At 44.1% G+C, this 21,484-nt stretch overlaps 1 protein-coding gene across 1 annotated transcript in view; it reads left to right on the top strand.

Annotated features, from left to right (window-relative positions):
* The window catches only part of LOC306941443 (kinesin-like protein KIF13B), a 45,089-nt gene extending 25,974 nt beyond the window's left edge, over positions 1–19,115 (top strand). The window contains exons 20-41 of the mRNA XM_079526922.1: positions 541–687; positions 1,970–2,119; positions 3,726–3,839; positions 4,061–4,234; positions 4,651–4,808; positions 4,968–5,100; positions 5,306–5,452; positions 5,591–5,620; positions 5,752–5,851; positions 6,290–6,416; positions 6,853–6,908; positions 7,090–7,208; positions 7,991–8,167; positions 8,475–8,567; positions 8,908–9,063; positions 9,811–9,885; positions 10,263–10,319; positions 10,646–10,739; positions 11,188–11,270; positions 12,836–12,901; positions 14,552–17,264; positions 17,459–19,115. Coding sequence (XP_079383048.1) covers positions 541–687; positions 1,970–2,119; positions 3,726–3,839; positions 4,061–4,234; positions 4,651–4,808; positions 4,968–5,100; positions 5,306–5,452; positions 5,591–5,620; positions 5,752–5,851; positions 6,290–6,416; positions 6,853–6,908; positions 7,090–7,208; positions 7,991–8,167; positions 8,475–8,567; positions 8,908–9,063; positions 9,811–9,885; positions 10,263–10,319; positions 10,646–10,739; positions 11,188–11,270; positions 12,836–12,901; positions 14,552–17,264; positions 17,459–17,724 — 5,235 coding nt within the window. The 3' untranslated portion in view covers positions 17,725–19,115. The remainder of the gene's footprint in view (positions 1–540; positions 688–1,969; positions 2,120–3,725; positions 3,840–4,060; positions 4,235–4,650; positions 4,809–4,967; positions 5,101–5,305; positions 5,453–5,590; positions 5,621–5,751; positions 5,852–6,289; positions 6,417–6,852; positions 6,909–7,089; positions 7,209–7,990; positions 8,168–8,474; positions 8,568–8,907; positions 9,064–9,810; positions 9,886–10,262; positions 10,320–10,645; positions 10,740–11,187; positions 11,271–12,835; positions 12,902–14,551; positions 17,265–17,458) is intronic.
* The last annotated feature ends 2,369 nt before the right edge of the window (positions 19,116–21,484 follow it).

The following is a 21,484-nucleotide window of genomic DNA, read 5'->3' as shown; positions in this document are numbered from 1 at the left end:
ATTTATATTGTAAAATCAATGTTAATTGAACTGTAATGGAACCAAATGGACCCGTTAGGGTCCATTTGTACACTCTCAGAGTTACAGACCCATAAGGGTCCATTTGGTTCCTAACTATCATGTAGCTGGGGACCCCCTGGAACTCCCTCAGGTACCCCTGGGGGTCCCCGGACCCCACTTTGGGAACCACTGCTCTACAACACTCGGATGCCTCCTCCATCTCTCTATATGTTTTGAGTTATATTTTGAATATTTGGGGAGAAACTGTGTGTGTGTGTGTGTGTGTGTGTGTGTGTGTGTGTGTGTGTGTGTGTGTGTGTGTGTGTGTGTGTGTGTGTGTGTGTGTGTGTGTGTGTGTGTGTGTGTGTGTGTGTGTGTGTGTGTGTGTGTGTGTGTGTGTGTGTGTGTGTGTGTGTGTGTGTGTGTGTGTGTGTGTGTGTGTGTGTGTGTGTGTGTGTGTGTGTTGAATAAAATGTGGCTTTTGACATCAATCAACTAATATAACCTGGACATCCTGCATCTCTCTCTCTCTCTCCATAGCGTGATGTGGTGCTGAGTGAGCCAGCGGTCCAGGTGCGTCGTAAGGGCAAAGGGAAGCAGATCTGGGCTCTGGAGAAGATGGAGAATAGGCTGGTGGACATGAAGGAGCTCTACCAGGAGTGGAAGGACTTTGATGAAGACAACCCTGTGAGTGAAGGATCATTTAGTTTGCATCTAGTATAATTTATACAGCTCAAGGTGCCTTGCAGTACTAGAAAGAATTCAATATAAACCAATGCACAAGTAGTTATGACCAGATATTCTGTTACAGCTTCTTTTTTTTTGTCAAATAGGTTTTTATTGAGAACAGATTATAAATTGTTGTAATTAAACATTGTGATACGAATTACATTTTTCTTTTATAGAAAACAAAAAAAAAGAAAAAATACAAGGACAAAAAAGAGAAAGACAACCCTCCCACCCATACTGCTCAGTGACACCGCATACTATAGAATAAAATAGTAATTTGAAAAATGGAAAACATCTGAAAGAAAATGTCGTACAGTCAACCACATCAGTGGTATCCTGTCTATGAATTGTTTCTACTCAAGTAATGGACAAGGGGCAGCCAAACCTTATCAAATTGTTTCTCCCTGTTTCTCAGGAAATACCTTATTCTCTCAAGATGAAGCGTACTACGGTAGTCATTTCTTGTTACAGCTTTTAAAGCTACTTGCTACTTGCCTACTTACAACTTCAGTTGGAACAATGTGTTTAATTATGCATGGGTTTGCAATGCATGCTCCTGAGAGGTCAGAAGGTTATATCATATTTTGGCTTGGGTTGGACCAGGGATAACCCTACATAGAAGGGAAAAAAAGTCATACATTTCCTGATATTTTCATCTTTTGAGTGGAGAGATTTCAGTTTTGTGTTTGCCTTGCATCCGCTGGGGCCTGGGCATGATCACAGTGAACACTGATCTAAATCGGTGGTTTTCAACCCTTTTTGTATCAAAGGCCCATTATTTATTCAGCATTTGAGCCACGGACCACCATTTGATGAGATTTAGCCTCTTAAAAACTTTAAAAACTTTGAATATTTTGTTGTCGTTGGATAATATTTTGTCCACATTTCCATGCTGTATTGATATTGGTAGCATAGGAGAGATAATTCTCTAATTGTGTAGACTTCTTCTAAATTAAGTAATGCAGATGTTTAACAATGATTTTACTCTTGAGAGCGTAACATGAAACCAAATGGACTGGACCCCTTACGGGTCCATTTGGTTTCATTTTACGCTCTCAAGAGTTAAAGATCTATAATAAGGATCCATTTGGTTACCAACTCTCCATCATTTACCGTAGCTGGGGACCACCTGGATCCCCCTCAAGGACTGGTGGTCCCCGGCCCGTACCACTGGTTGAACACCACTGATCTAAATGAAAGGAACATCATTATGATGGCAGCGTTCTCTCTGTCATGTCAGGTGATGCGTTCCTACTTCAAGCGTGCCGACCCGTTCTTCGATGAGCAGGAGAACCACAGTCTGATCGGCGTGGCCAATGTCTTCCTGGCCTGTCTCTTCTATGACGTCAAGCTGCAGTATGCTGTTCCCATTATCAACCAGAAGGGGGAGGTACTGTACTGCAAACTACAGTTGTCATTTCTTCATTATTGTCTCCAGCAGGCCGAAGGCATGGGGAGAGAGTATGTTTTGCACTCCGTCCGTGTGTGTGTCCGTCCGTCCGTCCTTCCTTCCTTCCGTCCGTCTGTTACCAGCTAATCTCCGGCACCATTGGCCCGATCCATGCCAAACTTTGCACACACACTGTCTGGATGCCAACGACGAACCTCTGCCCCAAATATTCCTCAACGGCCTGTTATAGCGCCACCATGAGGCCGATTTAGGCAAAACACATTTCTGTAGATTACTCGTACACATTTTATCCATACATCACACAATTCGGTATACACTATCTCTATAGTCATGTGATCAACACGGATCTGCACCATTTCCCATCTTCCTTCCTGATTGGCTAAGATTCGCTTCCAAAGCTCACATGATTGGTCCGTTTCGAACAAAATGCCACAAATCACAAACACAGTGTGCAATTTCCGTGAAATTATACACGCACATTTCCACTAGGCTGAGGACGACATGACACAATTTCTTTTCCAAACCAGCCTCATGGTGGTGCTATAACAGGGCAATTCCTGTTTTTACCTATAACTGCATCGATCTGTGTACAACTTTGTATGCGCACTCCCTAGAGGCCATGGAAAAACATTTTCCCTGCATCCCTCCACATCTGCCGGTTATAGCGCCATCATGAGGCCGATTTCTGCAAAACACATTGTTTATATTAGTCTCACAGATTTCATCCAAATCTCATGCAAATCGGTATACATGATCTCTGTAGTCATGTGATCAAGACGAGTCTGTTTGATTTCTCAGATTCTACACTGATTGGCTAAGATTGCCTTCCAAAGTCTTCAGGAGTGGCCCGTTTTGTACAAAATGCTGCACATGTCCTGCTCATCCAGAATTCTATCCTCAGAGATGCTATGAGTGATCTGGCTCTGCATTTCCTCAACAAAATGAAGAAAATTGTTTAACATGTTTATATCACTCCTAAACATTTTGCCAAACATCACACACACTCCTATCCTCCTGGTGGAGACCTGTGCCCAGAAGGGCACTTTTTCTGGTTATGGTTTGGTTCCTTGAAGCCTGTCTTTATCCTCCTAAAACATGCTTGAATGTTAGTAAATTAAGTAGATAAGCTTTGTAAAGGTGCGTTCAGACTTGAATTTAAATATTCGCCTCGGTTCGTCCCGTTTGTGGTGCGCCAGGTCGGGCCGCCCCCGTTCGCGGCACTCGTGCAACTTCTGGTCTTTGCATTGACTTTGTATGTAATCGCGCCGCTCTAACCATCCAAGTCTGAACGCACCTTTACTCTCCACAGGAGAATGTGGACTCTAATGTGTTCTTCCCACGACACTAATAATTTACTACAAAAAGGCCTTTTATTCCCTTAAAACCTCAGTTTATATTAATCTGTATGGCACTTGCTCGATTTATTCATTCAAGTTTTGTTTATTCTCGAAATTTCACTGAGTAATTATTGTTGTTGTCATTGCCTTGTTGCTCTGTTTTTGACATTGTTTTGTGTGTGTGTGTGTGTGTGTGTGTGTGTGTGTGTGTGTGTGTGTGTGTGTGTGTGTGCGCGCGCGTGTGTCAGGTGTCAGGTCGTCTGCATGTGGAGGTGTGGCGTGGGACAGAGGGGGATGAGGAAGGCTCCCAGCAGGAGAGCAGCATGGACGGTGAAACACAGGACAGGAAGATGCACTGTGTGGTAAGACAGTGGAGTGGTTCCCAAAGTGGGGTCCGGGGACCCCCAGGGGTCCTTGAGGGAAATCTACAAGCTCACGGTGCCGTGCTATGAGCTTGTACATCTGCTATTTGTTAATAGCTAAAGTATAAAATAATCATGGTTAAAGTGGTTAAAAGCTAAAGCGACACAGATGCGTTCCAGTTAATGGGTTCATTGAAGACGGTTATTTCTCCCTCGCTCAGGTGAAGATCCTCCAGGCCACGGGCCTTCCTCGCCACCTGTCCAACTTTGTCTTCTGCCAGTACCACTTCTGGGACCAGGATGAGCTTGTGTTCATCGCCCCAGAGATGGATCCCCCCAATTCGTCGTCAGACCCCAAAGATCCCAACTGCACCGTGGTGTTCGACAGCATCAAGGTACCATTTATTAGGCCTCATTTACACTGGCAGCCAAATCTAGCCTGAATCAGATCTGTGCCACATCCAGATTGGAATCTGATTTGTTTAAATCAGTCTAAATGCAGACAGGTCACACACATTTTTTCCAATGTGACATTAGCCACATTCAGAGGTTGTTACTTTCTTTCTACTTTCTGTTTTAACTCTAAAGATGGATGAATTTGATGGAAACCTTGGCTGTATTGAGGCATTCGTTTTCATCTTTTTCAGACATTATAGACATTATAGTCTTCAAACTCAGTAAATGGAGACAGCTTTCACATTTTATCATCAGATATTGTAATTACATTAACAGTTACAGCCTTGTCTTGTCATCTTATAGGCCAAATCCTTCAACTTTTAACTTTTTAAATTATTATGTCCTTTGTGTTCAGGAGTTATCTGTCGGTGCGTCTGAGGACTTTGTGGAGTTTTTATCTGAAGGGGCGGTAGCCATCGAGGTTTACGGCCACAAGATGGCCAACCATCGCAGGAACCTGGCACTGTGGGACTTGGGGGTCATTCAGGCCAAGACCAGATCCCTCAGAGAGCGGTATGGAGTGGACTTGTGTACACACACACACATACACACACACACACACACACACACACACACACACACAATGCTGCTCATATAATAGAACATGGTTTTGTGTGTGTGTGTGTGTGTGTGTGTGTGTGTGCGTGCATGCGTGTGTGCGCATGTGTGTAGGTGGAGTGAGGTAACTCGCAGACTGGAGCTGTGGGTGCAGCTGATGGAGCTGAACGAATCGGGAGAGTTCATACCTGTAGAAGTACTTCCTGTAAAGGGCATAAGCACCGGTGGCATCTATCAGCTCAGACAGGTAGGGTGTGTGTGTGTGTGTGTGTGTGTGTGTGTGTGTGTGTGTGTGTCTCATCCATCTGATCTAACATCATTTAGGAAGGACCAAGGTTCTTATGTACAGATACATAAGAGTAATTATCAGTGGGGGGAAGAGCTTTTACATCCCATCCTCATCACTAGGTATAACTGAAGTTTGTTCAGTTGAATGTATTCTTCTGTTCCAGGGTCAGTCGCGGCGTGTTCAGGTGGAGGTGCGTTCAGTGCCGGACTCGGGCACCATGCCCCTCATCACCCTCTCTATTCTCTCCATGTCCATCGGAGATGTCAAGATTCAAAACACACGACCCTCCAAGGGCAGCGAATCACAATGGGTGAGTGGACGATAAGCTTTGTTCCAAATGGTTGGCGAAATACTTGAGTAGCCAAGCTTCATGTCTCTGTCAGGTTTGATGAACGTTTGACTGTAGTAACATGAATTCATTTTTGGTTGCGTTTACTGTATATTCCAGGGTGGAGATGAGGAAATGGACAGCTACCAAGTAAGTAATGATATTAACCATTGTGCGATTTGAATACTCAAAAAACTCATCTTTACTCACCAATACAGGGCAGGCTATGAAATCCCTAATAATGTGTGTGCGTCTCTCTGTGTGTGCGTGCGTGTGCTTAGGAGATGGACTTGGAAAGGATGAGGGAACAGTGGTTGGCCATTCTCACTAAGAGACAGGAGTACCTGGACCAACACCTTCAGAAGATCGTTTCCAAGCCAGGTACAACTGACATGAAGGTTCCCCCTGGCTATGTTAGTGATATAGATATAAGCCGTTTGGTAAAATAAAAGTTGCCTGGACTGCTGGCGTAGACGTCAGGGCACCTAGGCTGCTAAACAGCGGGTCGTCATACGGGTCACCATACTGTACACTATCAAATAAAGGAAGAAAAAGCCCCCAAAAATATGTAAATAAGTAAAAAAGATGTGTTTTCCAGCCGGAGCCACGTGCTGTATGTCTTTCCCCTCTCTGCTATCTACTTCCTGTCTCTACAGACTGCTACCGAAACAAAGCAGTAACAACATAACTAAACTGTGTGTGTGTGTGTGTGTGTGCGTGTGTGTGTGTGTGTGTGTGTGTGTGTGTGTGTGTGTGTGTGTGTGTGTGTGTGTGTGTGTGTGTGTGTGCATGTGTGTGTGCACGCGTGTGCGTGCGCAGATAAGTCAGAAGATGATGTTGAAAGGGAGTCTCAGTTGTTGGAATGTCGACTAACTCTGACTGAAGAACGCAATGCTGTCCAGGTCCCTTCAGCCGGCAGTGGAATCCCTGGAGCCCCTGTAGAGAGGTAGTGTGTGTATGCGTGTAAAACAATATGATGAGCTTCAGTGTCAGTCTGCCCATCCAGTTTTTTGTGCTAGCCCCTCCTATGCCCAGCAGCTTTGTGTGTGTGTGTGCGTGTGTACGCCATAGCGATGATTTGATTGGCTGAGGGCTTAAAAAGTGAAGATAAAATGTGAGGACGGAACAGTGAGGACGCCAAAAGTGATTGGTGTGATTTTTGTTTTGCCACTGTCAATCAATGTAGATACAGTATGCTATTTGTGCTATTTTTGACCTTGTCCTTGTTATGTTTTGAAATGTGTTGCCTATAGTGACTTGCCCAGAATAGGGGCACCATGGTGAAAGCGGTTAAATTGCTCAAATTGCTCAAGGGGCAGCCACTGTCCCGACAACCTAAAATTATGTTGTTTATGTCTGATTTCTGCTGAATGTTTATGCAGGGTTCCTGTCCCTGGAATGGAAACACACATACCTGTCCTGTTCCTGGACCTCAGCGGTATGTTCTTATGTCTTATAATCAATGCAGCTGTTATGATTAGTATTAAAAAAAAGAATAAAAAACTCATGTCAAAATGTTCTCAACGGTTATCTCACAGCTTGCATGTCATGCTCCTGTTCTTGTCTTCTGCCATCATCTTCTTCCGTTTCATTCGTTTCTTACATTTCTTTCTCAACAGCGGATGACTTCCAGGACAACCTGTCAGCGCCCCTGGCAGGGGGCTTGGATGCTCTACTGGCTGAGGAAGACGAGGATGACTTCTTTGACCTTCACGTTGTCAAACATTATGACAATGAGGTGGGGAAAAGATAAGGAGAAAACATTACTGTTTTCAAATTCATATTGGCCAGTCAGTGTGTGTTTCTAAAAGAAATGTGTGTGAAACCTGGGCATGTGCAGTGCTTGTGCAATATGTACAGCAGGGGTGCCCACACATTTATGACATGAGATCTACTTTCAAAATGACCAGCTCAACAAGATCTACCCACTGAAAAAATAAGTGTACCATTGCTGAAAATAGGGGGGCTTTGGAATAGGGAGAAATTATGACAGGCAGTTTCTGCTGTCAAAATATGTCCCCCCCGTATTTAACTTAAACGCCCAATGCATTCTCAATGGCAATATCACAAACTTTGGCATGCTGCTAGTCCTACATACTTACACCTAGAAACCCCATTCAAACCTATTTAGGTTCATCTTACGGATGTTTGCCTGAAAAGGAATCTTTGAAATGTTTCATAGTTTTAGAAATATAGTGCTTTCAAATTTGATACATTTATAATGGGGCTCAATGGCAGCTCTATGGCACGTCAAAAAATCACTTTCACCTAGAAACTCCATTCACACATTTTATAATTCAGCTTACTGTGAAGACAAATGCTGGAACCTTTTACTTTGAAATGATTTGTAGTTTCTGAGTTATTTAACTTAAACGGATTCAGTTTTTCATTAGCAGAGGTACTGCTATTCTTCTATCCCAGCCTCATCCTCTCACCCACTCAACTGGTGCATCTTTTAAAGTGTGATATTCAGTGATTATACCGTTTGTCCCACCTACCCGCCCACTTCTCTCCTTCCAGGTGAAGGCAGAGGCGTCCTGGGACTCCACGGTCCACGGGTGTCCCGAGTTGACCCGCGGAGCAGTGGCTGACCAGAGGGTCTATTTGACGGTGCGTGCCGTGGTCCTGCTCAGCCACCCGGCCCACATGCAGCTGGTTCTTAGGAAACGCATCTGTGTGAACCTCGCTGGGAGACAGGTAGGAGGCAGCGGGGCATGCACGTTGCACTGTACACGCAGGCTAATATTATGACGGCATGATTAGATGCTTGTCTCCTAATTCCTTTGTCATTTTCTCAATTCATTACACATCAGAGTTTTATAATCTGTATTGATTTTCATTGGACCACAACAAGTGCACGATTACACTTCACGTAATGGCATTTAAAGCATGAAAAAACACATTCCCTCACTATGTCAATCACTGTCATTCTAAAGCATGTTCAATCTAGATGTATTGATAAGTATTCATGTGCTGAAATGGTATTGTGTGTTTGTATAAACAGGGTTTTGCTCAGAGTCTGTTTAAGAGGATGTCCCATCGTAGCACCATTCCTGGCTGTGGAGTCACATTCGAGATCATCTCCAACATCCCCGGGGTGAGGCTTGATTCTTTGATGTTATTAATCAGAACAATGAAACATATTTACGCCATTTGAAGTTTTAAACAAAAAATATGTTTGTTGTTGTTTAACCCACTACTATTCTATCATTGTGTTCCGCTTTTGACGGTTCCAATTGAAAGAGTTGAGCATTTTCTTTTGTAGTCTTTGTAATTATTGTGGGTCTGTCTATACGGGAAAATATCGGTGGTTCATTATGGTCTGAATTATTATAAATAAATAAAAAATACATTAATGCTGCACTATACCATTCTGCATAATTATGCCCCGTGTGTTTTTACATTGTGGTATTGCTATTAAAAACGCCTAACCCCAGGACATCCAGGGACCAGAAGACAGAGAGATGCTGGCCAGGTTAGCAGCCAGCGCTGAGGACGGAGGCCAGTCTGCAGACAGCGAGGCAGCCATAGAGAAATACCTCCGTAGTGTCCTGGCTGTGGAGAACATCCTCACCCTGGACAGACTCCGACAGGTGCTGTGAACCAGTGGTTGTCATACGTTTTCATTTCCAGGACCCCCCGGTTTGGTATGCATTAGGCCCCCATTATTCTGAGAGTGCACAAAATGGAACTGAATGGACCCTTACAGGACTGTAACTTCTATAATGTAGCTGGGAATCCCCGTGGAACCCCCTCAGGGACCCCTGGGGGTCCCCAGACCCCACTTTGAGTTCCAGTGCTGTAAACACACATTATGTCACACATATTATTATCTTTGTTATAGTCTTTAAGTCATAGTTGATTTGATTAATAGCGGAACATATAAATCGCATTCCTTCTTCGTCCATATTTTTATAAACAGTGTCGTTACATTCACAGCTTCGTCTGTATATTGTACATGAAAATAGACTTTGCCTTTGTTTACATTTTGTCCAAAGTTATTAGACTGTCATAAGTAACAGACTTAATAGACTTACGTTTTTCCTATTATTCCAAAATCAATTATTTTAAATCAACTAAATTTGACAAGAAATAAGAAGAACACAATTTTTGAATTTCCTATCTCAAGCAAATTCCAATAGGTTTTCATACCACACTTACAATGGAATACAATGGCTTCCTTGAAAATCAAACAAACCGCGATAAGCTTTGGGAAATACATGTGAGTCATAGTCAATGGCCTAAAGTTAACAGTATGGCCATTTTTAAGTGAACTCTTGATTTGTGTGTGAATGCGTTCATGGATGCGTTCATGTATGTGTGCACATTTGTTTGTCTAGGAGGTGGCAGTGAAGGAGCAATTGGTCAAAGCGAGGACCCCCAGGCGTTGCCTCAGCTCTCCTAATGTCCACAGAGTAAGTCAGTGCAAACAAAAACAAAAAACAATGTTGAGTCCAAATCAAATCACAGGTTATTGTTGACTTATTGTAAGTTGGATTCTTGTACAAGTCCTGGTCTCTGGAGATCTACGGTGTACACTGCTGCTAACCCCCAGCATAATAAGTTCTAACTTCTAACTCAGCATTCAAAACAACTCTTATCTTCATGTGTTACATTTTCCCGTGGTCTTGGCAAAGGTGTGTTTTCATCTAACTGCAATGTGAATACTTAGTTAACCATCTTTCACCACCACTAACCAGGGAATGTGATGGCTTTGTTTTTATTGCTGCTTGAAGTGTTTCCATTATTAACCAGTCTTCCTAACATTAACTTCCTCTAACCACACCCCCAGCTATCAGCCAGCAGTCTAGATCTAAGCTCTTCTAGTCTCAGGCTGAATGACTTCAAGGTGAGACTGCCCTAATATCACTTAGATATAAAGCATGTCTCTACCACTCTGTGCATTCATCTGTCTGTCTGTCTGTCTGTCTGTCTGTCTGTCTGTCTGTCTGTCTGTCTGTCTGTCTGTCTGTCTGTCTGTCTGTCTGTCTGTCTGTCTGTCTGTCTGTCTGTCTGTCTGTCTGTCTGTCTGTCTGTCTGTCTGTCTGTCTGTCTGTCTGTCTGTCTGTCTGTCTGTCTGTCCGTTTATTCATCCATCCATACTCAATATTGCTCCAATGCTCCAAAGTCTTACTTTTAGGATGAGACATTCTGTTGTGTGTGTTCTGTGTGCAGGGCTGGGAGAGCAACCTGGACTTGTCTATAGTGTCTCCAGTATCCAGACGTACACTGCCCAGCTCAGTGTCCCACAACCTGCACCCTGAAACGGGTATGAAAGAAAACCTACCAAACAACATTGCATGAACCTTCCTAAGGCCCCTTGCTTTGACCTTGAATTCTCCTTCCCTTTTTACTGTCCCCCAGTGATGATGATGACTCTGTTTTTATACTTGGTGACAAACTGCAACTGTCCTCTACTTGTTACTATCATGCAGACTTATCTCTGGATCTGCTTTGCTAACATGCTTAATTTCTGCCTATATGTCTTTTCCTTCCTTCCTTCTCTCCTTCCTGCTTTGCCCTAAACCCATTATCTCTTCCTCCCACTGTTCCACGCCTCGTGTTTCTTCTTCTTTTGGTTCCTCCTCTTTCGCCTGAATCGCCATCCCTCTGTTTCTGGACTCTTGTCCTCCCCCTCCTCTCTTCTCCTCCATCACTTCGTCCTCCGTCCATCCCATAAGTACGTTCAGGCTTTGCTGCATCTTATCTCTCTCCAGTGAAGGCCATGCCCAAGCTACTGAAATCCCTGTTTCCTGTTGGGAAGGAGGACAGGAGAGACCAGAAGCCTGTCCACCAGCAGGTACTCTCATACCAGTCAGTTGATTAAACACAGCGGTCATAATGATGATTGATCCTGGGGGGGGGGGGGGGGGTTAAGATATATTGTTGGGGCTTTTTCTGTGTACAGTATGGTGACAGGAAATGTGGAGAGAGATGGGGGGTGACACGCGGCAAAGGTCGTCGGGATCGGGAGTCGAACCCGCGACACGCCGTCAGGGTGGCTTAGCAGCCTAGGTGCCCGGACCGCTACACTAGCCGCCCGGGCCCCATATTCTGTTCTGCGTCATCGTTTAGGCTGTTTGAGACATCACATAAAACATACGTACCACAAATAGGTCAAATATACTAGTAGACCACTGTTTTGCTGACGACATTGGGAAGCTTCCTCTCTGTTAACTCAATGGTCGCCAAGGACTTATTTAACTTCTTTTTCATGATGTCCTGGAGCGCCAAGGACGTGTTTTTCGTGTTTTATAACATGGTAAAAAAAAAATATATATATATATATATTTTTTTTTTGGTTTTTTTTTTTTGACTTTTTTTTTTGAAAAAAATAAAAATATATAAAATAAAATAAAATATATATGGTGGCGGTCTGGGCCTTTTGGCGCCCCCTAGTGGCGATGAATGAGTTTTAACTTACTACAGTGCCATGTGACAACCTTCCTATTTTGCCTATAGTCCTTTGGATGTAACCTTTAGAATAAATGTAATTTAAACAAAACATATTGTCTATTTTAAAAAATGGGGAAAAGATTGCCAGTGTGTGTTATGACATCAATCTTGGGCAGTATCCGTCTTTATGCACCATGCTGTGTTGGATTGCAGGTGTCCTGTGCTGCTGCTGAGCCCAAAGGGGAGACAGTAGCTATGTTTGACCTACTATCTATGGGTAGCCCTGGAGTCCATGTACCTGTACGTGTAGGTCCTGCTGCTCAAAGGAACTGCACAATGTGACCTGAATCACACTGCTTGATTTCACAATCTGAAGATGGAAGCATGAAAACCTCTTGTTGAATGTGAAGCCAGGAATGCATGATAATGACAAATCAATCACAAGGATCAAGTCATTGATTGTTAAAGAACATCCTTCATCCTTCTTAATCTACTTTGTCAATATATCGGATCGGATTTGGCCTTTTTCTGCCTCTTGTGTTTAAGCACTACTCTGAACATAATAACAGGTCCATTTAGAAATATTCATGTTCAAAAAGTAGAAACTAATATCAAAACTACTATGTAAACAATCAGTTAATTAATTTGGAAATAAGTTGAGGAGGGATTGTTATCTGAGCTTATCAGTTACCTGTGAGGCCTGATAAAAACCAGGGTTCTGCCGCATTGATCACTTGATGTACAATAATCCATCTCTTTCATTTCTGGAGACATTTTTGTTTGCAGTTCTTTCATATTATCGTCTCAAAATTCTCTTTTCATCTTGGTGGTTAATGTCCACTACACCCCTGAAAATGTATATGATCTCCAGGTTGAAATGGTTCTGAGAGATGCCAAAACATTTGTCAAAATCTACCTAAAAATGTCTTGATAAATTAGACTCAACTTGTCATTCCCTTCCTGTCTCAGAGTTTGCCTCGCATCATGGTCCAGTCTGCCAGTGTTGAAGAGGGCATGAACACACAACTGCAGCCAGTAAGTCAGTGGAAATACAGTTCAGTCTAAGGGCCGATTCATACTCCTATTTTACCGCTGTTTCGGCGCTGTAGTGTCGAAATGATTTCGGCTCGTCAGAAATTTTCAGTAGCACCGAAGAGCCGACTTTAGGACGGTACCCGTCCCCCCGAACCTCAAATGACGTCACATTGTAGGCTCTACAGAGCCGAACCGACTTTTATTCGGCTCTAAAATAGGAGTATGAATCGGCCCTTGGATTGTAGAATAGAGTATGTGCACGGCAGCCATTTTGGAAAGAACTCTTCTTACTTCTGGGCCCCTTCCCTACTCGCTGTGTTACCGATGATATTCATTTAGGCTCTGTTCCATTTAGTGTACAGCGGTAAAGCAATTTGCGATTTCAAGGACCCTCTGAGAGCGTACAAATCAAACCAAATGGACGGGCCACAGGGGTCCATTTGGTTCTGTTTGTACACTCCCACAGTTACACACCCAGTGGTGAGCTGGCGGTAGGGCTGTCCAGGGCGCCGCCCCGGTAGTTCAGACACCGCACGCACCGTTGCACGCCCCCCCACATGCAATTCAAATGAGCTTTATGCACACATAAAAATACAGAGCACACCACTGTACACACCCGTACGGGGCCGTTTGGAACCCACTCAAGGACACTTTGAGACCCACTGGTGTAGCGGACTGTTTCCAGTGAACCAACATGCACCCTGACTCTGACCAGGATGGAACGGAGCCTTAATTCGTATCATCGGTAACACCTGTGAAGGCAGTAGGGAAGAGGCCCGGAAATGGGAGTTATTCTGTGTGCATATACCCTATTGTGTGCAACTCACAGGGTGGGACGGTCCTGTGATATGACATTTAGATATCTTTTCCATTTAACCACTAATGATATTCTCTTTTTAGACTCTATCGTTATCAGCTATTTGGTTTTAAGATTAGTCTCAGTCCTCCTGTTACTTGATGCTGAATCCGTCAAATAACTTTTCTAATTATTCAGTAACCTTACACGTTCTCCGTAGTCATCAAAACCACTGTTTGCGAGAGTCAGCATTCCGTATCTGGCAACATTTCATTCAGCGCTGCACTCTGTCTCATACGTTGCGATATTTGACTTAATATGTACTGGATTTGATTTATCTTGAAATCAAATGGCCTTGGAGTTGTTCTTTTGAAATTCAGGTGTAATCCAGCTAGGGCTGCAACTATCGATTATTTTCTCGGTGATTATTCTATCAATTATGTTTTCCATTAAGAATATATTTAAACTGTAAACAGGAAGTGGGCCTATAAACAGGAAGCAGGTGTACAAGCCATATTGCGTATTACATTTTTGTCGGACCACAGAATAATGTTATAACCCACCCAGCCTAATTAGAATGATTTAAAAAAGTATATATATTTAAAAGATGGTTTTATTCATATTATATATATATATATATATATATATATATATATATACTTCTTTTTTTTTAGAGGGCTGTGGGAGTGCACAGTACATCATTTTATTGGGGCTATAAACAGTGGCAGGTATAGTGTCTGTCTCTGAGGTATCGCGAGATTTCGTTGTTATTTGTAATGCTCCAGCACTTCCAGTCACTAACAAGCCCCCCCCCCCCCCCCCCCCCCCCCCCCCCCCCCCCCCCCCCACTCCAGGTTCCCATGGAGGAAATCGTCCTTCAGGAGGTGGAATCAGAGAGCCCCAGGTGTGTGCCCCTCCCGCCGTCAATCATCCCAGAGACGGAGGTCTCCACCCCTAGCCCGGTGAGCGAGGCCTCCAGTGGGTACATATCCACCAGCGTTTCCACGGCAACGCTGTCCGACATGTACACGCTGAGCTGGGACCTCCCTCCACTGTCCAATAACATATCAGAGGGCTCTGAGGCAGTGGACCTCCCTCCACTGTCCAGCAGTAACAGATCAGAGGGCTCTGAGGCAGTGGACCTCCCTCCACTGTCCAGCAGTAACAGATCAGAGGGCTCTGAGGCAGTGGACCTCCCTCCACTGTCCAGCAGTAACAGATCAGAGGACTCTGAGGCAGTGGACCTCCCTCCACTGTCCAGCAGTAACAGATCAGAGGGCTCTGAGGCAGTGGACCTCCCTCCACTGTCCAGTAACAGATCAGAGGGCTCTGAGGCAGTGGACCTCCCTCCACTGTCCAGTAACAGATCAGAGGGCAGATCAGAGGGCTCTGAGGCAGTGGACCTCCCTCCACTGTCCAGTAACAGATCAGAGGGCTCTGAGGCAGTGGACCTCCCTCCAGTGTCCGGCAGTAACAGATCAGAGGGCTCTGAGGCAGTGGACCTCCCTCCACTGTCCAGTAACAGATCAGAGGGCTCTGAGGCAGTGGACCTCCCTCCACTGTCCAGTAACAGATCAGAGGGCTCTGAGGCAGTGGACCTCCCTCCAGTGTCCAGTAACAGATCAGAGGGCAGATCAGAGGGCTCTGAGGCAGTGGACCTCCATCCAGTGTCCAGCAGTAACAGATCAGAGGGCTCTGAGGCAGTGGACCTCCCTCCAGTGTCCAGCAGTAACAGATCAGAGGGCTCTGAGGCAGTGGACCTCCATCCAGTGTCCAGCAGTAACAGATCAGAGGGCTCTGAGGCAGTGGACCTCCCTCCACTGTCCAGTAACAGATCAGAGGGCTCTGAGGCAGTGGACCTCCCTCCAGTGTCCAGCAGTAACAGATCAGAGGGCTCTGAGGCAGTGGACCTCCCTCCAGTGTCCAGCAGTAACAGGTCAGAGGGCTCTGAGGCAGTGGACCTCCCTCCAGTGTCCAGCAGTAACAGATCAGAGGGCTCTGAGGCAGTGGACCTCCCTCCAGTGTCCAGCAGTAACAGATCAGAGGACTCTGAGGCAGAGGACCTCCCTCCAGTGTCCAGCAGTAACAGATCAGAGGGCTCTGAGGCAGAGGACCTCCCTTCAGTGTCCAGCAGTAACAGGTCAGAGGGCTCGGAGGCAGCGGTCAGTGAGGATGCTCAGGACACTGAAGACACGAGCAAAATCCCCTCCGATCTCTCCATGGCCACAGAAGAGGAGTCTGTGCCTGCTGATCAGTCAGAGCCTCAGATCAGACCTGTTATGAATGACGAAGGGGCTCCGGAGAGGACAGAGCCACTCCTAACAGAACCTCCTCCCCAGTCCGAACCACCCTCGGCAGAACCAAGCTCCGCTCCGTCAGACTCTGGCGGCGAAGGAGACGAACCACAGAGCCAGCTTCCCACAACATCACAAGAACACCTGCTGCATCCGGACCAGTTCATGGACAATAAAATATACGCAGAGGATAATCTGTCCGTGTCAGATCAAGAGGACCTGGTTCAGTCTGCATTGGTTGAGTCGGCAGAACCAGAAGAACAACCCAGCCATGGTGTGGCATCAGAACCAGCTGGCTCGATCGAACAAGAGTCAGAGGTAATAGCTGACGAGTCTGATTCAGAACAATTATGCAATACAGAAGTCCATAAAGAGACATTAATAGTTCTAGAGAAGGAGTCAGAACCACCAGTTCCAACTGAATCAGCATCAACAGACTCCAAACCACAACTCTCTCAGACAGAACTGGAGCAGGCTGAAACTGAAATGAGTGGATTGGAAGCAACACTACTCCCAGCCCATCTGGAAAGTGAAGCAGGTTCAAGTCTGTTGAAAACACCCGTAAATCTTCCACCACTACTGGAGCTAGAACAAGACCAACCATCAAAACATACTGAACCATCGGCCCAGCAAGACTGGTCTGATCCAGGCTTGGCCCAGACCACAGCAGTGACCCTGATGCCTTCTGAAGACCCGGCTGTTATCCCTGCCTTTTCTGTAGATTCTCCCCCAGAAGAGGCAGAACCAGCCCAATACCTCCAAGTAACTCCTCCATCTCCAGAACCATCTACTGCCAACACTTCAGCCCAAAATGTCGCCTGCACTCCAGTTTCAACCTCAACCCCAATCTCAACCCCAGCTACAGATACAGTCCCACCTCAAACCACTGCCTCTGTCCCTGCCCGCATTAGTGCACCTTTAACACCATTTAAGCCTGCAGTGAGTCCCTTCAAGATCCAGAAGGTGAAGTCGTCCGACCTCAAGTCCTTCCATCGCATCATGGGCGAAGAAGGTGAGGAGAAGCCGGGGCTGATGGGTAGGGCCAGCAGCCTGGGTGTGGGTCTCAACGTACCTGACCCGATGGAGAGGCTGGAAATCATCTCCGACTCAGAGGACGGAGGAGGCGGAGCCGCTTCTACTGTCATTCCTGACTGGTTGAAGGAAGGGGAGTTTGTGACTGTGGGAGCCAATAAGAGTGGCTGCGTGCGTTACGTGGGACCTACAGACTTTGCAGAGGGCATCTGGGTAGGAGTGGAACTGGAGGTGCCAGCAGGTGAGCCACGTAGTGCTTCATCCTCTCCACCCTGACACATTTTCATTTGAATGGCTTTGATTTGCTTTTTTTACATGATCCAATCTCATCTTCACTAACATATTTTGCATAAAGGTAGTCATTTTGGTAACCATTATTTGGTCTTACATTGATCTTATTACCTGTTTTGTCCCATCTCGTTGTTTTCTCTCTAGGAAAGAATGATGGGTCTGTAGGCGGCAAGCATTACTTCCACTGTAACCCTGGTTACGGGGTGCTGGTGAAGCCTGATAGGGTTACCCGGGGTGGAGTCAAACGGCGTCGTCAGCAACAGAAACGCCATACCGTCAACCTATCAGGATCCACCGTCAACCTATCAGGATCCAGTCCAAACCTAGCCGCTCTCACGGCATTGGCCAAGGGGGAGGGGGGATCATCCAGCCGCAATAAGGGAGAGAACCGGAAGTCTTGGAACAACTGAAGCATGGTTCTCTTCCTCACCTTCTCAGTACAGACTCTGTGCCCACTCAGCTGTCATTCATACACCTCCGCAGAGTGGAGTCTCTTGGAGATGCGTTGTTTGATGAATTTCAGCTTGTGCCAGCATAGCTGAATATAAAGTAGTAAGTATAGGTTCCCAGCCTTCCCCGTTTCTGTGAGGACAATGACATGCTTGACCTATCAGAAACATTCTGGGGCACAATATACCCGGTAATCGTGATTTAAATGCATATTTCAAGGTCTGGAGAAAGAAAATCACTTGTTTCTCATTTTATAACATGGTATCATGGTTGTCTCAATTTGGTATTGAATTTTACATTTGGGCAAATACAAAAATGTATTTGGCTTTGGCTCGGCCACCTGAGACAAATGGGATAAACCACACTTAGCACTTATACAAGTGCAAACAAAGCCTTTATTGTGGTATTATTCTATACTGACAAAGAATTATGATGTATTACTGTGTTGCTGCTCTTGATTTCAGCACTGTCACTGACATAGCTTAAAAATATGTGAGCTGAGCTACTTAGTGTTTTGTTTGATTTATCGTCTAAGCCTCAAACGCTGACACCTCAACTGTACATCATTTTACAATTTTATGAACTGTATATCAGCAGATGATTTTGCACCGGTGTGGAGTCTGAAAGAGCTGAACAGCTCAACACCCACCCAGCTGTCATTCACATTTTCACAGGTTCAAACTGGATGGTGATTATATTCTTGTGCCTTGGCTGTTCTGCAATTGCGCCTTTGTAGTATAAAGCCTGTGTTGCACGCTATGTCACGCACTGACAATACCAGAGCTACAAGCTCAAAACGCATCGTACTGTGACGTGTGTTGTGGGCTTATAGACTGGCAATGTTTTGGTGCAAGACACGGCCACCCGACTACTGTAAGTCCAAATCACCCGTAACAGTTCATTGTACTGGTACTGTGCATTGAACAATATGTGCGGGAACTTGTCCCGGGGCAGATGTTTGGAGGTATGAATATGTACGGTTTATCTGCTGCCGTTTTGGAAACGAACAATATTTTACACTCTTTTGTGGAAAGATAATTACCAATCGTGAGGTTAGTAAGGGGAACTCCATTTCTACAGAGTGGTGTGTACTTTGGATAAAGGGCTATTGTTTTATCTATGTGATGGATGTGAGGATAATTGGGGGGCTTTGGGATTTCAATAGTAAAATTGCATTGATGTTTGTTAATTTATGTCTAGCACATTTTTTTTACTTCAAGTTGATTGATTTGACTGCCTGAATGTTTATTTATTTTAAAATGGAGACAGAATATTGTTAATGAAATGAAGAAAATGAAATTCACCTGTTTTATATAAATGATGTTTAATAAACTTTATTCTGCTCTTGTCAGCCATGTTGTCACTTGCTTGGCAATCTTAAAAGAATGTGAACCATGTGCCTTGATGCTTGCAAGAAGTAGCATCATCACTCCCAATCTTCCGCCGTAGTCTGAAGACCCACCTTTTCAGACTCCATCATGGCCCATAGCACTTATCCTACCCCCTTAGATAGCACTTTTTAGACTTAGATAGCATTTGAAACAGACTTATAGCATGTCTTGTAGACAGCACAATAATTGCATTGTATGTAGTCATAGCACATCATAGTACATATGTATAGCATAGTATAGTATATATGTATATTTAATATGTATAGTGTCATTATATAGATATGTTCTAGTTACGTTCTTAGCTTACGCATGTTTCTTGATAAATGCATTTTATATATGTGATGTATTCCCATACTTTTGTTCTTGCCTAATGTAAGTCGCTCTGGATTAAGAGCGTCTGCTAAATGCCTAAATTGTAAATTGTAAATTGTAAGTAGGCTAGTTGGCTAGAATTGATTCTGTGTTTTTAACAGATCAGAGAGCCCTCTGATCTGTTACTGACATAGAAATCAATTCTATGTCTAGGTTTCCATACGGCAAGACTGTGGAAGGGATCTTGGAATGTTAGGTATCACATTTATTATTAAAGAGATTAGATTCATGAATTTGATGCTGTGTAGTGTTCTCTCTAGGTTGTCCTCAGAGTAGACGAGCCCTCCATCGTCACTTCCAGTCCTCCCGGTTCTCCATCTGGCCAGCTCATTGGTGCTTTGCGCTCCTGCGTCTTTCCTGAGAAATTGACACCAGCTACCTTACAGCATTGTTTTGAAGGTATATGTTCAGTACATGGGCTAGAATGCATGAAAAACAGTAAATAGGATAGTTTGTTCAGTAACATCCCTGTCTCTTCAGTGGTAGTCTAGTAAAACTGAAAATATATTTTCAGGTTGGGATACTATGCCAATGGATTAACCATTCAGGAGAGACAACTCATACAGGACAAACCAGTGAAATTAGAAGTGATGCCTATATTGGAATATATTTTACAATACTAAATATGTGTATTTTAAACTCAAGTGAAATAATGTATGACACAAGTCACACGACTACATCCGATGATTGTTGGATGAGTGGGTAGGTAGGCTATATGATTCATTATATTGTATATCGGACGGGATGGTTTATCTTAGCCATCGCCACTGAATGGGATTCCGTTTTCGTATTGGTATGGGGGTGTATTGCACAATGTTTGAAGTGGGCTAACTCCATTTCACATTATGTAGTTACGTTGATTGTCCACCAGGTTGTGCACCTGCCTTGATAAGCCATTTCCCCAGCCAGGAATGTTTTGAGAAAGCAATATAGTTAGTTTAGTCAATCCACTTAATAGTTTCACATGTGAAAGATTAACTTCTACCAAAGAAAGAATAATAAAAAAGGTTTCTGCTACTACTCGATGCTTGTTCTGTCAACACATTTTAACATCTCTAATGTGGAGCCTACAAGAACACATACACTACCAGACACAATTTCACTGATATAGCTTTATTCTCTTGTACAGTATATATCATACTAAAATAAACACAAGTTAAAAAAATGAACAAAGAAACTGTACAAAAAATGTATATTATACTACATCTTAATTACAGAACAGTCTACTGTCCAAAAAAGGCACTAAATTCTGAAATGGGCAACACAGTAAATTGAGAACGCAACTAGATTTGAGATCAATAACAACAGCATTCAGTCTTCTTATTCTGAGCTATAATGAGGATGAAACTGATGGGTGGTGTTTTTCACTGGAGATACAGGACATGTAGACATCTCAACCCTGGCAAAACCACAAGTAGACACCCTTTCAGAGTAAAAGCACGGCCACTGCAGTAAGCACATCAGGTAGGGGAACAAAATTAAGTTTCTTTAGGTTCGTCTTGCTCAAGGAGGTTTCAGTCCATTATTTCAGAGTAGTCTATTCGTTTTCTTTAGTGTAAATAGAAGAATCTTACAGTTCACTTTTTTTTTGAACAAATAATGGTGATCTTTTCCCCCTGATCCCAAATCAGTTCCTCAGTCACACAAAAGCCCAGATACAGTAAAATACTACTGGAACAAACTTCCACACTAAAATCGCCAGTGTCAGTTTAACCCATTGATGCCTGGTGCAACCTATACGTTGTTCTACCCTTGATGCCGGCGCTCTCTCTATGTCTCATCAGCTATTGTTATAATTTAGCTATTGAAAAATAGCAGATCTACAAGCTCATAGCGCGCCACCGAGTGGCGCGCTATGAACTTGTAGGTCTGCTATTTTTGAAAAAACATAACTATTTAAAAAAATAATGAATCAAAATTTGAAGGTTTTCAGAAACCTTAGGTCAGGCCCTAGAAG

The sequence above is a fragment of the Electrona antarctica genome, assembly GCF_951216825.1.
Source record: "Electrona antarctica genome assembly, chromosome: 17".
Classification (NCBI taxonomy): domain Eukaryota; kingdom Metazoa; phylum Chordata; class Actinopteri; order Myctophiformes; family Myctophidae; genus Electrona; species Electrona antarctica.
Note: the sequence above shows the minus strand (reverse complement) of the source record. Positions and strands in the feature narration are given on the sequence as shown.